This window comes from Monodon monoceros, unplaced genomic scaffold, assembly GCF_005190385.1.
Source record: "Monodon monoceros isolate NGI ecotype Baffin Bay Population unplaced genomic scaffold, NGI_Narwhal_1 Super_Scaffold_4, whole genome shotgun sequence".
Classification (NCBI taxonomy): Eukaryota; Metazoa; Chordata; class Mammalia; order Artiodactyla; family Monodontidae; genus Monodon; species Monodon monoceros.
Genome location: NW_021703781.1, coordinates 20,622,359 through 20,637,532, shown reverse-complemented (window position 1 = coordinate 20,637,532; position 15,174 = coordinate 20,622,359). Strand labels below are relative to the sequence as shown.

At 53.2% G+C, this 15,174-nt stretch overlaps 2 protein-coding genes across 7 annotated transcripts in view; one reads left to right on the top strand and one right to left on the bottom strand.

The window, feature by feature from the left end:
* The window catches only part of AIFM2 (apoptosis inducing factor mitochondria associated 2), a 37,195-nt gene that overhangs the window by 3,272 nt on the left and 18,749 nt on the right, over positions 1-15,174 (top strand). For 3 of the 6 annotated variants that reach the window (XM_029245696.1, XM_029245691.1, XM_029245690.1), the window contains exons 2-8: positions 3,496-3,689; positions 4,047-4,162; positions 5,458-5,577; positions 6,244-6,336; positions 7,874-7,982; positions 9,066-9,218; positions 10,420-10,620. In XM_029245696.1, coding sequence (XP_029101529.1) covers positions 3,496-3,689; positions 4,047-4,162; positions 5,458-5,577; positions 6,244-6,336; positions 7,874-7,982; positions 9,066-9,218; positions 10,420-10,620 — 986 coding nt within the window. Of the gene's footprint in view, positions 1-2,813; positions 2,882-3,495; positions 3,690-4,046; positions 4,163-5,457; positions 5,578-6,243; positions 6,337-7,873; positions 7,983-9,065; positions 9,219-10,419; positions 10,621-10,909; positions 12,334-15,174 lie in introns of those variants that run through there. The other 3 variants (XM_029245694.1, XM_029245693.1, XM_029245692.1) reach the window with 3 other exon arrangements.
* The window catches only part of LOC114908915 (core histone macro-H2A.2), a 53,872-nt gene continuing 51,626 nt past the window's right edge, over positions 12,929-15,174 (bottom strand). Inside the window, exon 9 of the mRNA XM_029245697.1 lies at positions 12,929-13,732. Coding sequence (XP_029101530.1) covers positions 13,567-13,732 — 166 coding nt within the window. The 3' untranslated portion in view covers positions 12,929-13,566. The remainder of the gene's footprint in view (positions 13,733-15,174) is intronic.

Below are 15,174 nucleotides of genomic sequence, written 5' to 3'. Positions count from 1 at the left end.
CAAACGGTACAAAAAAGGGGGGGAAAAGCTCAAAGAAGAAAGTAAAAACATCGTCTGGCAACCGCTATTAGCATTTTGGTTTAGAGTGCAGATCTGGCCAGACTGTTGAGGATTGACTGGGGCAAGTTAGTGAAATTCTTTCCAAAATGAGGAGGAAACCCCACCTGTTCAACGCAAAGACATTGATAAAAGCGCAGTGGATGCTCACTGTTGTCATCATTACTTGTATGTGTGTATATGTAGCTAGGTGCCTGGGTCTGATGGCCCACAATGGAGATTAGGCCCTACATGACTTTCTGTTATCTGACTTTTTGATGGACAAGCTTTTTTTTTCCCTAAGACTTTATGTTTTTAGAGTAGTCTTAGGTTCACAGCAAAATTGGGTGGAAGGCACAGAAATTTCCTATATGCCTCCTGCCCTGACACGTGCATAGCCTCTTCCATTATCGACATCACTCACCAGAGTGGTGTGTTTGTTACTGAACCTACATTGGCATAATCACCCACAGACCATAGCTTACATTACGTTTCACTCTTGGTCTTGTGCAGTCTGTGGGTGCGGATGAATCGTGGACAAACTTTTCATGTAAAAAATCTTGCACTGTAAAATCGAATGTCTCCAGAATATTCCATTGTATGGGTGTGTAATAGTGTATCCTCTAATCTCCCGTTGGTGGAGGTTTCCACTGATTGATGGAGTTGCCCACTGACTGAGGCTGTTTGCCCAGCACTGCTGCTACATTAGGTCATATAATTCAACATCATGAGTTGCACGCTTGCTTTTTGAGCGCCTGCTGGGTGTGTGGCTAGGAGTGCTGGTCCATGGCTTAAGCCGATGACTTAGGTGTCTGGTGAAGTAGGTCATGGCCGAGCAGAGGGGAGTCTAGCTGTCCTCGGGTCCAGGTGAGAATTGGCATTGGAAGAGCCAAGGGAGAGGCGGGTGTCCAAGAGTGTTGGGCAAGGGAGGCTGCCGAGGAGAAAGGGTGGAATGGGCTGGAGTGCCACCAGGCCCCCATTCCCCAAGTGGGTGTGTCAGAGGTTAGTGGAGGAGAGAGAACAGATTTCAGGAGAGGTCTCAGTCGGCTTGTGGTGTAAAAGCGCCTGCCCTCCCTGGCCCAGCTATGGCAGCCCCTCCTGGGCCTGGGTGTGCCCTCAGGCCCCAGACTCTGCACTGGAACTCTAAAGAATCAATTCACCTTTACTGAGGGCTGTGCCTAGTTGGGTGAGGCCAGGGTTTGTCCTTTGGGAAGCCAGTTAATGATCCTGGGGGGCTGGGGGAGCAGGGGTTCAACTCCTTTGGCTAACCCACTGCCCATAAGGCCTGTGCTGGGCTCACTGGGCTTTCTTCCTTGCGAGGGCCCCAGGGCAGCATGTAGGCCCAGACACTGCCCTAGCATGACAGGCCCTCTGTATGTGCTGTCCCCTGTCCCCTGCCCTCCTAGCTTCCCCACCTTGTTCCCTGAACCCCTCCCACCCCCTCCCTTCCTGCCACTGGACTTCTTGGCCTAAGCTGTTCCCTCTGTGAAGAAGGCCCCTGGCCCCAGCTGTTTTTCAGGGCTCCACCTTGAGCTTCCCTGGGTGGTCCATGGTGGACCCCTCTCCCCAACAAGCTGGGTAGCCTCTCTCAGGCCTGTGCCCCGCCAGCTTGGAAGCAGAGCTCTCTGGGTGTTTCTCTGACCTCTTCGCTGGCTGCTGGCCCCAAGGGCAAGCTGGCACAGAGGGGGCCGTGTTGAAGGGGCAGGTGAAATGCACCCCTTCCATAGCTTGCCTGACTGCCTGCCACATTCCCAGGCCCTGCTCAGCTCCTGGTGTCCGCTCCTGTCCCTGGCTGGTCCCCGGGCCCCTCTTGGGTCCTGGCCTAGGTGGCAGATTCAGCCTGATGAACATTCACAGGGCCAGCTCTGGACCACCTACTGAGGGCCTGGAACAGTGAAGGTGACACTGCCTGCTGGGGGACTTGTTTTGGTCCCAGCCCTAGGATGCACAAGCCTCAATGCATTGGGGACCATTTAGCCAATGAGAAACAAAGTTAAATCCCCTCCAATCTCCTATGCCAGATCTACCCTCCCTCGCCCAGGTTTTCACTTCCCCAGAGGAGACATTAGACTGTGTGCATTTGAATCCCAATGACAACAGTGTCTGGAGGTCCAGCCGTAAGCCGCCCCCATAAGTGTGGGAAGATCTGGGGACCATCTTGGGGGTCACCATGTCTTGGAAACCTATTGTGCAAGGACATTACAGGGGGTAAATGGAGGCCCAGAGAGGGGAGGGGTTGGGCCCCAGACTACACACCTGATGGAGGACAGAGTGGTGACCTTCCAGCTGCCTGCAGTGCTGTCCGAGATGTGGGCTGGAATGTTCTTCCCCATTGAGACAGCTTGCTGTCTGTCCGCTTCCTCCCTCCTTGCCGTGCTCACATGTGAGTGTGAGCTTGGTGCACACTTGGCCCTCCATCCTCTGCAGATACTCTCTTCGATTGCAGGTTCCCTTTCCTCGACATCAAGCAGGACCTTGCACCCCCTGCCCCTCTCACTGGAGCCCACGTGATGAGCGCTTCTCCATCCTGTTTCTCACCAGCAGACTTCCCTTTTGGTCCTTAACCAGCACTGTTCCTTCTCCCAGCAGAGATTTCTCCCTGCCCGCTTCCTCCTGGGGGGTGTCACCCACCAGTCGCAGTGTACGTCCTCTGTTCCAGGAATGCTCAGGGGACCACCTGCCCACAGCAGGTCCCTCCTCCCCACCGCACTGTCATGGCCTTAGTCCCATCGCATCCTGTTTTGCAGGCTGATTGTCATAACTGGCTAAGTGATCTCCTCAGACCTGGGGCTGAAGCTGGTGACGTGTGAGCTGGGTGGAATCTGGTCTCAGTGTTTGCTTACTGGTGCGCTTAAATAATTTTGTTTAGTTCTTTTAATGTGGGCTGTACTTAGCAATTCCCCAGAGGTGTACCCACCATTTCTGGTTACTGTGCACCTGCCCAGCTTCCCACAGCTACATCATCCACCTGGCCCTTTGAGTTTGAAACCCTGCCTTTACAAGGGCTGAGACCATATCTGTCTGTCTGTCTCTCTGACCATGGCATCCATAGCACAGAACATGTCAAAGAGCAGGAGGTCCATTAATTTATACTGTTGAGTGAACAAATATATTTACGAGTGAAAAAGAGTGCAAAAACAGTTGTTTAACGTGTGCAAAAACAATAATCATGATTGTAGGTGCACAGAATATCTCTGGAAGGATTCATGTAAACTTGGTAACAGTAGATGCCTTGGAGAAGGGAACTGGGTGGTTGAGGGGATGAGGTGGAATTAGGATACTCCTTATTCCTTTGGAATTTAATTCAAATTTTACAAAAAATGGAATTTCATAAAAGATGATTACATACTTTTAAAAGATCAAGTCTTGGCATTTGAGGCCATTCTTGATATGGACCCACTTCTGCCCACCCAGCCCTCGAGCCCCCTGAATCTGATGTGGTCTCTCCTCCTACCCCAGCAGCACCTGGTCCGAGATGGGGTCCCAGGTCTCGATGGACGTGGGAGCCGTGCATGTGGTGATCGTGGGCGGGGGCTTTGGCGGCATCGCGGCCGCCAGCCAACTGCAGGTGCTGAACATCCCCTTCGTGCTGGTGGACATGAAGGACTCCTTCCACCACAACGTGGCAGCCCTCCGGGCCTCCGTGGAGAGTGGTAATGGTCTCTTCTCTGGGGCTTTCTTTGTGACCGTGGTCTTGTCACCACTGTGGATCACAGGGTGGTTTTCTCCCTTTAGGGCAAGGTGCCTAAATGCCACCATTAGACAAATTCCGGGGAATCTTAAGGTCCCTGGCCTTAAGCAGCTACCATACCAAGGCCCCAGAAGTCAGAGCGAGAGCTTCTCCGAGGACCTGGGGCCCAGACTGGCGCTTTAGGGGGTAGTGGGTACCCAGGGGCTGTTTAACCAAGGGGCCCCTGTTGGCATGCAGCTCTGGAAATGTTCTGAGTTATTCTGGCCTCCTGTGGGCAGCCCAGTTTTACACCGTGACCTCCTCTCTGTCCGTTCCCCAGGGTTTGCCAAAAAGACATTCATTTCCTACTCGGTGACCTTCAAGGAAAACTTCCGGCAGGGCCTGGTGGTTGAGATAGACCTGAAGAATCAGACGGTGCTGCTGGAGGACGGCGAGGTGAACCCAGCGGGGGCTGGCCATCCTCAGCTGGCTTCAGGGGGCCCCTGGGATGTGGCTGCTGGTGGGAGGACACCTGGGCCCGTCTCCTTAGGGGCAAGGGCCCCCCGTGCCCTCCTGGTGCCTGGCAGATAGCAGATGCCTCCTGAGCAAAGGCTGGGCCCCAGCAGCCACAGGAGAGCGGTGCAGAGCCTTCCCTGTATGCCGGGCACTGTTTTAAGCCTCACATGATCTCCTTTAACGCCCACTGTGACCCCGTGAGGGAGGTGGAGTAGCCTCGGTGCACCCAGAGGTTAAGAGGCTTGCCCAAGACCCCACAGCTGGAGAGACTCAGCCAGGATTTGGACCCAGGCAGCTTTGCCCCAGAGCCCTCACTCTGAAAGCCAGGGTCCGAGCCCAGGGGCCCCCTCACTGTCTGGAATCAAAGGGTAGGCACCACAATCCCACATCGCCCGGGGGGGGCAGAGGTTTTCTTCCCGAAGTTTGTGTCCCTCAGCCCTGGGGTAAGCACAGTGCCTGTTGTATCCTTGTGGGACCAGAGCTCCGTCAACAGGCTGCCAGCAGCCCACCCACCATGCTGAGGGAACCCTCCAGCCTGGCCCTCTACTCTAGTCAGAGCTAAGGGGGGACTGTACAAAGGGGCTTCAATTCCTGTCCTCAATGAGTGTGGTTTAGTGTGAATAAATCAATCTTACTTGAATCAATTTTGAGGCTGTAGAATCTCCAGTTGGCAAGATTACTGAGAACGTCCTTATCCTGTGGCTTTGGGTCCATGAGGGCATCTCAGGCCTCCACGGGAGTACTGGGGCCTGAATGGGATACAGACCCTCCAGTCCCCCTTCCATCAGAGCAGCTCTGGGTTTGTCAGTTTTATATATTTAGGCTCCAAACAGGATATCTGCTCCCCCCCGCCACTTTGTTTTTGTTGGCCAGGATAAGGGGAAATTTTTTCTAAAATAATGGTAATAATAGGGAGATTCTAAACTAACTCCACACTGGAAGCTGGAATCCTGCTTATTCCCCACGAGCCGTTTCCTGTTGCCTGCTCACCTGCCCCGCTGCTGTGGGGAGCTCTCCCCTCCCGTCCTGTTTCATGGTGGGCGGCCCAGCAGGCGGTAAGCTCTGCTTCCTTGGGTATTTCCTGGGTTCTAGCACCATCCCTTGGTCTAACCAGTGATGGTTTTGCTCCCCCGCAGGAGGCCTCTCCCCCTTGGTGCTGCTTGCCTGGTGGAGCCTGGGGTTGGATGCAGGAGCCCAGGTCTGCCCTCACCATTCTGTACCCTTGCCCCTCCCAGGCCCTGTCCTTCACATATCTCATCCTGGCCACAGGCAGCACTGGGCTCTTCCCAGGCAAGTTTAACCAGGTGTCCAGCCAGCAGATGGCCATCCAGGCCTATGAGGACATGGTGACGCAGGTGAGCTGCCTGCTGCCTGGCGGCAGGACAGTGAGGGCAGAGCCGGGGGTGGGGGGCCCTGGGAGAGTGGGACAGCTGTGGGGATGCCCGGGGCTGCAGCAAGGAGCCCCCAGGGCTGCAGTGGCGCTGTAGAGATGGAGAGTTACCAGGAAGAGGCTCCTGGGAGGAGACCTTTGGACCTGCTCATGTAGCGATTGGCTCCTGTTTGCACGGGGCTTGTGTTTATATTATAGAGCGGGCTTGGATCCATGCTGTCAGTCACTTCTCACGGGGATCTGGAGAGGTGGGTGGAATGGGTCTGTCCCCACTGAACAGATGAGGTGTGGGGACCCAGAGAAGGTCCTACAGCTGTGTGACCAAGGCCAGGTCTTTCCCTCTCTGCACAGCTGCTGAGAGGCCTGGGGAACCTCTGGCACAGTCATGAGCAGACGTAAGAGTGGAGGTTAGGAACCCGACCTGGAACTCAGGCAGATCCGGGTCACCTGCAAGCTGGGCAGGTAGTGAGAGTTGAGTGAGAAATGCAGGGAGACACCCAGCAAGAGCACATTTGGACCCTGAACTTGGAAAAGGTTCTCTACGCTCCTTTGGCCAAGGAACCCACTCCCCAGGCGGACCCCGAGGCAGGGCAGATTTGAGAGCGCACCTTAACATTTCCTCCTCCTCCAGGTCCAGTGTGCACAGTCCATCGTGGTGATCGGAGGAGGCTCTGCGGGAGTGGAGATGGCAGCAGAGATTAAAACAGAGTACCCTGAGAAAGAGGTGGGCCAGTGGCCTTGGCCGTGAACGCTCGGAGGCGGGCTTCTTTTTTGTCTGACGAACATCAGAATTTGCTCAGGGCCTGGGAGGGGAGCCCCGTTACCATAAAGTGGGAGCGTGCGTTTCCTGTCTCCTGCTCTCTGCACTGCGGGACCCCCTAAAGTCCCATTCTGCTGGGAATTTTACCTGGAGAGCCAGGGTGCATCCTAGTTCAGTGAAGGGTTCTGCCCTCTGGGCCAACCCGGAGGACCACGCCCTGGGGGGATACAGTATGAAAGGTTAACTCCCGCGTCCCCTGCAGTAATGTGGCCTTTGCAATAGAAACGTAGACTTTTGATGACCTCTTTTTGCTAACAACCAGCTTGATCAAAGGCACCCTCATCGGTGTCTTGTCTGGAGCAAGCACAGCCTTTTGGTCTTTAAGGGACAGTAGCCCTTGCCCTAGACAGCACGTAGGGGGACCCCGAAGTGTACACCTCACAGCCCATGCTGGGGCAGGACTGGCCAGCACTGCCTCTTTTTAGTGATAAAGGGATGGAGACCCTGCCGGCATCCTGGAGAGAAAGGAAGCAGGCTGTAAAGGCTCAGCCTAGGGCTCAGGGATGATGGGCAGTTATGGGTCCGTGAGGCAAGAGCCTGCCTGCAGCTGATGCCAGATCAGCTTCTGGGAGCCACGTGGAGCCTGTGTCTGGTTCTTTTTCCCTAGGGAAAGGCAGGTTGGTTTTGAAAAGTAAGATAAATATGGGCTAATTTAATTCTATGGCTATTCTCTGACAAATTATTGGAAATTATTATGGGTGGTTCATGTAGAAGTTTATTAATTTTGATTTATGGGGTAAGGACTGGTCTGAAGTAGTAAATAACTCAGTATAATTCCCAAATGTTTATAACTAATAGACAAATAAGAGTAATAGTAGCCACCCTTTATTAAAGAGTCACTATGTGCTGAGTTACGTGCTTTACACTTACTTTCTCGTTTCATCATTACAATATTCCTGAGTAGGACTGTGATCCATCTTACTGGGTCTTCAGGAGGTGACTGAGTGGGTATCTGAGATGGGATTTCAACCCAGGCAGTCTGATTTCAAAGCTCAAGCTTGGAACATCACTGCGGGCTCCCTCGCACTTCACTGCTGACCCAGACAGCAAGTAGACGTGCCTGGAAGCACCAGTTTTAGAACCAGCCTTAATGTAAATGTCAGCCTGATTTACAGTTAGAATGTCGATGGCTTATATATAGACTGTATAAGTGCCCAAGGATGCTTGAAAATAATTTTCCACGTGGCCCTCGGTGAGGTGTGTGTTGTGAAGCATTGGTACGTCGGAAAAAATCCTACCCTGGGAGATGTGGGCTCCAGCCCACTCACCATTAACTGGTTCTAGCAGTGGGCAAAGTACTTCTCTGGGCCCTCCGTTTCCTCACCTGTGAACTGGGAGTTGGGGAGGAGGTGGGAGAGACAGGCTGATGTGTTTTCAAGCCTCTTTGTGTGAGCAGGAGACTCAGTGGCTCCTTCTCTGCCCTGTGGTTGTTTGTCCCCAGGTCACTCTCATTCACTCCCGAATGGCCCTCGCAGACAAGGAGCTCCTGCCCTGTGTCCGGCAGGAAGTGAAGGAGATCCTGCTCCGGAAAGGCGTGCAGCTGCTGCTGAGTACGTGTCAGGCCCCTCCTGCCCTGCCCCTCTCCCTGGCCTGCTGAGACTTGGCTGAGGCTTGGTCCCGGCTCACAGCCTGAGCGTGGCCGCGCTCAACCCCAGGCTCTCTGTGTCCTGAGGTGGGGCTGCAGAGCCTGTTTAGCCTTGTCGTCCAGCTGGAGGTGTGTCCGTCCCCAGGCAGGGCAGAGGCCCCGGTACTTACGGGATTTTCCTGTCATGAAGGCAGCACTGTCCTGGCTGTTGCTTTGGATACAGTACAGGTGGTACCCATTTGTTGAATGGTTTAAAAAGTCATGTAAAAGGGACTTCCCTGGCGGTCCAGTGGTTACGACTCTGTGCTTCCAACGCAGGGGGTGCGAGTTCGATTCCTGGTCAGGGAACTAAGATTCTACATCTACATGCTGTGTGGTGAGGCCAAAAAAAAAAAAAAAAATCATATAAAAGATTTGACCTGAATTATGATATCTCTTTAGTGGAGAGAATAGGTGTTTTGGGTTTGTATTTTGAGGCTGGTGGAGAGCGTGGCTTCTGTCCAGAGCAGAAGGGAAGAGACCTACCCAGCATGTTAGAGTGGGGCTCTCTCCCGGGGGTGTGACCCCCGCCCCCCAGTTCACGGGCCCGACACTCTCACCTTTTGCAGGGCGGGCGAGGTGTCTGCTCTCTGAGAGCCCTCCCGGCTCCTGGGCTCCGCAGAAGTGGCTGTGCAGCCCTCTGCCCGCCTGCACTTCCAGGCAGTGAGGAGAGTGGGCCGGCCCTGGACTTCCCTTGCTTACCCCTGTCGGTGGTGAGCCCAGAGGGCTCATCTTTCCTGGTTAGGAGTGGACATTCAGGGAGGCGTGGTTGAGGTCTTCCTCAAACAGCTTTTCCCAGAACCTCTTGGGAAACTTGGCCTCACTTCCCCAAATTGCTTCTTGGAACTTGCTTTCCATCGGATCCCTTGGGGCCAAATGTCCAGATTGTGCTTCTTGGGGTGGCAGAGCGGACCGGTCTCCAGCCCCCAGGCCAGCCCTGGCTTGGGCCCCCGCCTCGGTGGCGTGCCTGCCCTCTGCCAGCCTCCTGGTCACGGGCCTCCCCTGACAGGTGAGCGGGTGAGCAACCTGGAGGCGCTGCCTCTCAACAAGCATCGCGAGCACATCACGGTGCAGACGGACAAAGGCACGGAGGTGGCCGCCAACCTGGTGATCGCCTGCAGCGGTATCAAGATCAACAGTTTGGCCTACCGCAGCGCGTTTGGTAAGTGGGAGGCCGGGCCGTGACCCCCTCCCCAGGCTGCCTCCTCCCCCTCCAGCCCCCGAGAAGGCCCTGCAGGCCTCTCCCCCGAGGAACTGGCACTCCACCCTCCCACCCCCAGCCCCAGTCTCAACAGCTCATTTGGTCTCTTCAAACTTTAAATTTAGGTTCAGGGCCACTCTTGCTGGGCTTTCCTCAGCTGTGTTGATGGCAATTGAGGCCAGGGTGGCCAAAGTGACCAGAATCTTCCAAAATCGGATCCCACCCCCTAGTGGTGAGAGATGGGAACAGGTTTCAGAAGGAAGAAAAAGATCTATTTTTCTGTTACTTTCCTTGGAACACCAATGCAGAGGAAATTCCAGGGTCAGGCCTTTCTCTGTTCACAGGTGTGCTGCTCTCCCCAAACCCTGACCCAGACGTTTGCCACTTGAGCTTGGAAATGATCATGGGGAGAGGGGGGTAATGAGGCCTCCGTTCGTAAAGCTGAATATTGACCTATTGAGCTAACTGGAGGTGGGGGGAGCTGGACCCATGGCTCCATCTGTGAGCTGGAGGCTCAGTGGCTCCTTCTCAGGCCCCGAGGTGGCCATGTCCCCAGGTCCCCATCATTTACTCCCAGATACCTTTCCTGGACAAGAAGCTCCTTCTGTGTGTCTGGCAGGAAAGAATTATCCAATCCCAGAAGGAAGCTAGTCCAGGCCATGTGTGGGGCTGGGATCGAGGGCTTATAATATACAGAGATCCCAGGACTTAACACCTAATGATCCTAATGGTATGTTTTCAAAGGTAAATTCTTTTAAGTCCCTTAAAAAGAAAAGTTTATCATCTATTAAAGCCCTGGATTTATTTAAAAAAATCTGATCCACATTCAAAAGGAAATCCAAGACTGGGCTAGGTTGTAACTTAATCATCATAAGTGAATCATTGTTAATTGTGGTAACTTACAAAGAGTCATGTGTGTTATATGAAATGACACTTGCTGGTCTTTCTGACCAGTTTCCACCCCAAAATAGTAACCTCGCCTTTGCAGGAAGAGTTCTGAGGGGGGGACTTCAGGCAGAAGTAAACCAGACAGGAGGTTTGCCTCTTGAGGATGTGCCTTTGGAGGGTAGCTGGACTGGCACCACAGCCCATCCTCACTGTGTTCTGGTGGCCACTTCTTGAGGCAGCTCAGGATCTTGGTTTCAGGCTGGTTTTCTCGCAGGTGATCAGCTGGCCAGCGACGGCGCTCTGAGAGTGAACGAGTACCTCCAGGTGGAGGGCTACAGCCACATCTACGCCATCGGTGACTGCGCCGATGTGAGGGAGCCCAAGATGGCCTATCACGCCAGCCTCCACGCCAGTGTCGCCGTGGCCAACATTGTCAACTCCATGAAACAGAGGCCCCTCAAAGCCTACAAGCCAGGTCAGGAAGCTCCCCACGCGGCACAGTTTTAAGAGAGTCGGGGTTAGAAACGGTGAAGCCTTTGTGGGCTTTACGATGCCTGACCGCTAGAACACACTCTCAAAGCTGGGGACAGAAACCTCGCCCAGAGCTCTAGGAAAGTATGTCAGGGACTTGCGCATGTTCCTGAAGGCCTTACGCATTTCCCTGCCCTGACACTGAAGGCCCCGGGAAGGGTCTGTGCCCTGGGAGCTGCAGGCCCATGGATGGTGAGCAGGATTCTAGTTTAGCGCACGGCTCTGCTTCACAGGTTCGCTGACGTTCCTCCTGGCCATGGGGAGAAATGACGGCGTGGGCCAGATCAGTGGCTTCTACGTGGGGCGGCTCATGGTTCGGCTGGCCAAGAGCCGGGACCTGTTGGTCTCCACGAGCTGGAAAACCATGCGGCAGTCTCCACCCTGATGGGGAGGCTGGGCGGGAGATAGGTACTGTCACCGCCCGGCGATCAGATTTCTTGACAAATGGTACCCGCTTGACAAATGCCAAAGGGCAAAAGCTCTTTTCCTGGAGTAAGATGTCGGTGATGTACTGACCAGAAACACAACTTAGACAAAACCAAAAACTGGGAGAGAGAGAGAGGGATATTGGTGTTAAAAGAAAAAGACACCCTTAAAGGAGTCTTTCTGTTTCAAAGGTCTGCTGGCTGAATGGTTCACTTGGTCCTGGGGAGGGCACAGCCCACCTTCTCTACCCCAGCCTCCTCTTGGGTGTGTGTGTGTGTGTGTGTGTGTGTGTGTGTGTGTGTGTGTGTGTGCGCGTGCGTGCGCGCGTGTGCGCGTGCACATGGTGTGTGGCATTCAGAGCTCTCAGAGTATGGGCGAGAGCTCAGTATCCTGGTGGCAGGAAGGGTCTCCCTGTCTGTAAGGGCAGGAAGGAGGGCCTGCACAAGGAGACCAGCTAAGGAAGGGGGACTGGGGTGGAGAGATGGCCTACATCCCAACCTCTCCCATCACATTAGGAGGTGGGGAAGCCTATAACATCCTGCAACACTCAGGTTGTTAATAGGAGCTTAATTTTAAACTGTTAGTCCCTACCATCTTTAATCTTCATGAATCTTTCTATATTTCTATTTTTAGATCCTGATTATATACCATAGGTTGTATTTTAAAAGCGTTAGATAAAATTTCCCTCCTGGTGAGTCCATCCTAATGGAGAGTGAGTTTTTTTATAAAGCTAACGGGTTAAGACAGAAACCTGGCCTACCAGCTGCTGGGGGTGTTTAAAGAAAGACAGCCAAGCTAGCGTGACCGTCGGGTGGGTCACCATCCTGCTAACATTCAGGGAGCAGAGGGGGTTTCAGTAGGTGAACCCCTGCATGCTTCCAGGCTACTGTCTTAGGCAAATTTGTAAGTGACAAAACTCCAGCCAATGCTGGGGCAGGGGTACCCTGTGGGAACCTTTGTAGTTCTGTGCTTCTTGTTTCTTGGTCAACCCCAATGTCACTTATCTGGAGGTGTAGCCATGTGGCAATAATGCCTGCCACCAATTATGTTAAGGTATAAAAATGACTCCTCTGTTTGGGAGAGGACTTCTAATCAGGATAAACCTATTTTGGACCACATAGGCAAGATCTCTAAGGCAGAAGTTGTTGATGAGTTCATCTGAATAAATTCAGGCCCTGCCCCAGCCCACCCTACCCCTCCCTGCCCACTTTTTTTTTTTTTTTTGCGGTACGCGGGCCTCTCACTGTTGTGGCCTCTCCCGTTGCGGAGCACAGGCTCTGGATGCGCAGGCTCAGCGGCCATCGCTCACGGGCCCAGCCGCTCCGCGGCATGTGGGATCTTCCCAGACCGGGGCACGAACCCATGTCCCCTGTATCAGCAGGCGGACTCTCAACCACTGCGCCACCAGGGAAGCCCCCTGCCCACTTTTAATGGTAACCTCTGGGTACTTGGCTGGAATTCTTAGGATACCACCCTCACGAGGGTTCTTGGTCTGTCCTGTCTGGGCTGTGGCCCAGGTGTGTTCCATTTTGTTGCCCAGGCCTAAGTGAGACTGTGCCTTTGTCCCAAAGGATGGCCACCCCAGGGAGGCTTCACCCAGTCCTCCATTCCCGTGGACCACAGCCAACCAGGCTCCCCTTCTGGAAGTGGGACCTGTTGCCTGAGAAACACAAGCCATTCCGTGCCGTCTGACCTGGGGCCTAGCATGGTGGGAGTCTCAGCTCCATAGTGATAGGCCTGGTTCTATTTATAACATTCTTAAGTTTCCACCCATAGGGACACAGTTCTCCAGACTGAGCAAGATGTTACAATAAAAGAGTATGTTGTAAGAAAGACACTGGATCTTTTATTTTTTTTCCTTTCATTTTCTTTTTCTTTAAAAAAAACAAAACAAAACAAAAGCCTGAAGCAAAATCTTTCTAGGAGTAGTTACAGATATTATAGGGGTAAGGGTAGGGGCACTAAAACAGAAAGAAAAGCACCAGTAAGATGCCTTTCTAATTTTCTTCTCTCCATCACTGAATACAGACAGCCAACAAAGCCCAAGTCACTTCTTTGCCCTCTTCCCTTGCAAAAAAGGAGAAACAGAAGATTTTAAGAATTTTGAAAGGATTTTGTGTATGTGAGTGTGTAAAAGTCAATGCTATAAATCTAAAACGAAGTCTGTTTTTTTAAAAAAGTTCTAAAACAACAAGAAGAAAACACATGGAAAGAAACCCCTGGTGGAGACCTGGTTAATTACAGACTGAGGCTCTTTTTAACGAGAATATAAAATGCAGAGGGCTCTTCCCGTGGGCAGGACCTGCTCCCGCAGCCTCTGCCACCCACTTCCCTTTCAGCTGCCCTCCGCTCCCCTGCCGTCACCCTTCCTCTCTCCTTTTAAAAGATAAAACCCCGCTCCTGTGACTTTGATCCTCCTGATTCCGGATGGTGAACGTGGTGGCCACCAGTGGGCACGGGGCGGCTACTTGGCATCAAGCTTGGCCATCTCCTGCACATAGATGCCGATGCTCTCGCTGTCGAAGAGCAGGAAGTAGACGTTCTTCAATGAGGATGCGCTCGAGTCGTCGAAGTGGGCCGAGATGGCTTTGAGGGTCACCTGGGCTGCCGTCTGTTTGGGGAAGCAGTTTCTGTGCCAAAGGAAGAGAAGAGCTGATGTCACTTTGGTCCTGGGGCCCATGGAGTAACTCTGCCCTCAGCCCGGGGTAGGGGCAATGTGGTTCCTTCTCATCTTGGCACCAGGTCCTTGTTCCTATCTCTCGGGGTCTCACCGTGTGCAGGCTGGTCCACGCATGATCCCCTTTCACCTCAGAAGAGGGACAGCCCAGGAGGGGGACAGACAGGGCACACTGTCCCCACTTCACATATGCCACACTGGCTCAGAGTGGCACAATGGTTTTAGGGCTGGCTGGTGAGCGGTGGCCTGTGTTTGAATCTATGTGGCCTGACTCAAGTCCAGCTGAGCTTTAAAAACTACCAACTCAGCTAACACAACATTGTTAATCAACTGTACTCCAATATAAAATAAAAGTTAAAAACAAACAAACAAAAAAAACCCTACCAACTCAGCATTTTAAAAAGCCAATATAGGGCTTCCCTGGTGGCGCAGTGGTTGAGAGTCCGCCTGCCTATGCAGGGGACACGGGTTCGTGCCCCGGTCTGGGAAGATCCCACATGCCGCGGAGCGGCTGGGCCCGTGAGCCATGGCCGCTGAGCCTGCGCGTCCGGAGCCTGTTGCCACAGCAGTGAGAGGCCCGCGTACCGCAAAAAGGAAGGAAAAAGAAAAAAAAGAAGAAAAAGCCAATATAGGGAATTCCTGGCGTTCCAGTGGTTAGGACTGCATACTTTCACTGCCGAGGGCGTGGGTTCAATCCCTGGTCAGGGAACTAAGATCCCATAAGCCTCGCAGCACGGCAAAAAAAAAAAAAAAAAGGCAATATAGGTTTTATTAGTTGCCTCAAAACTGGTTTACATGCTGAACAGATTGTTTATTAAAGGGCAATAATGTATGCTCAAAAGTACGTCTTCATTAATTCCTGTTTCATGCATTTCGTGTTCCTCTCGCTAACCTGTGTGGACGTGCCAATGTAATTTGAGCAGTGACGATTCTGGGCAGGGCCCCAAAAGCCCCAGGATGCCATGGTGGAGCTGTGCGCCAGGGACGCAGCCATTGTGACACCCCTGGTCATTTGGGGTCAGCCACCAAGCCCCTTGGGCGGGTCCAGGATTGGCCTGCCTAATAAGAATTCTTCTCACTCAGCTGCCCCGTCCCAAGCCCAGAACATCTCGGCACGTGGGCCCAGCTATGCAAAGAATTCAACTCGCAGTGCCTCCGGGCCAGGCTATGGAGACCCAGCGCTGCCTGCTCAGGTTGAGATAGGATTACGGCAGGAAGCTAGGCCTCATTCCTTCCTTCTTCGCCTTCCTGTGACTCGGCTGTAACAGAATGTCTTCAGAGTGTAAATCATATCTGCGCTACAGAGGGGCTTCTCAGGAGAAAGGGTGTTCAAAATTAAAGCAATAACTCACATTGGCTGTGAGCGTGAGGGGAGAGGCCCTGCTACACGTGAGG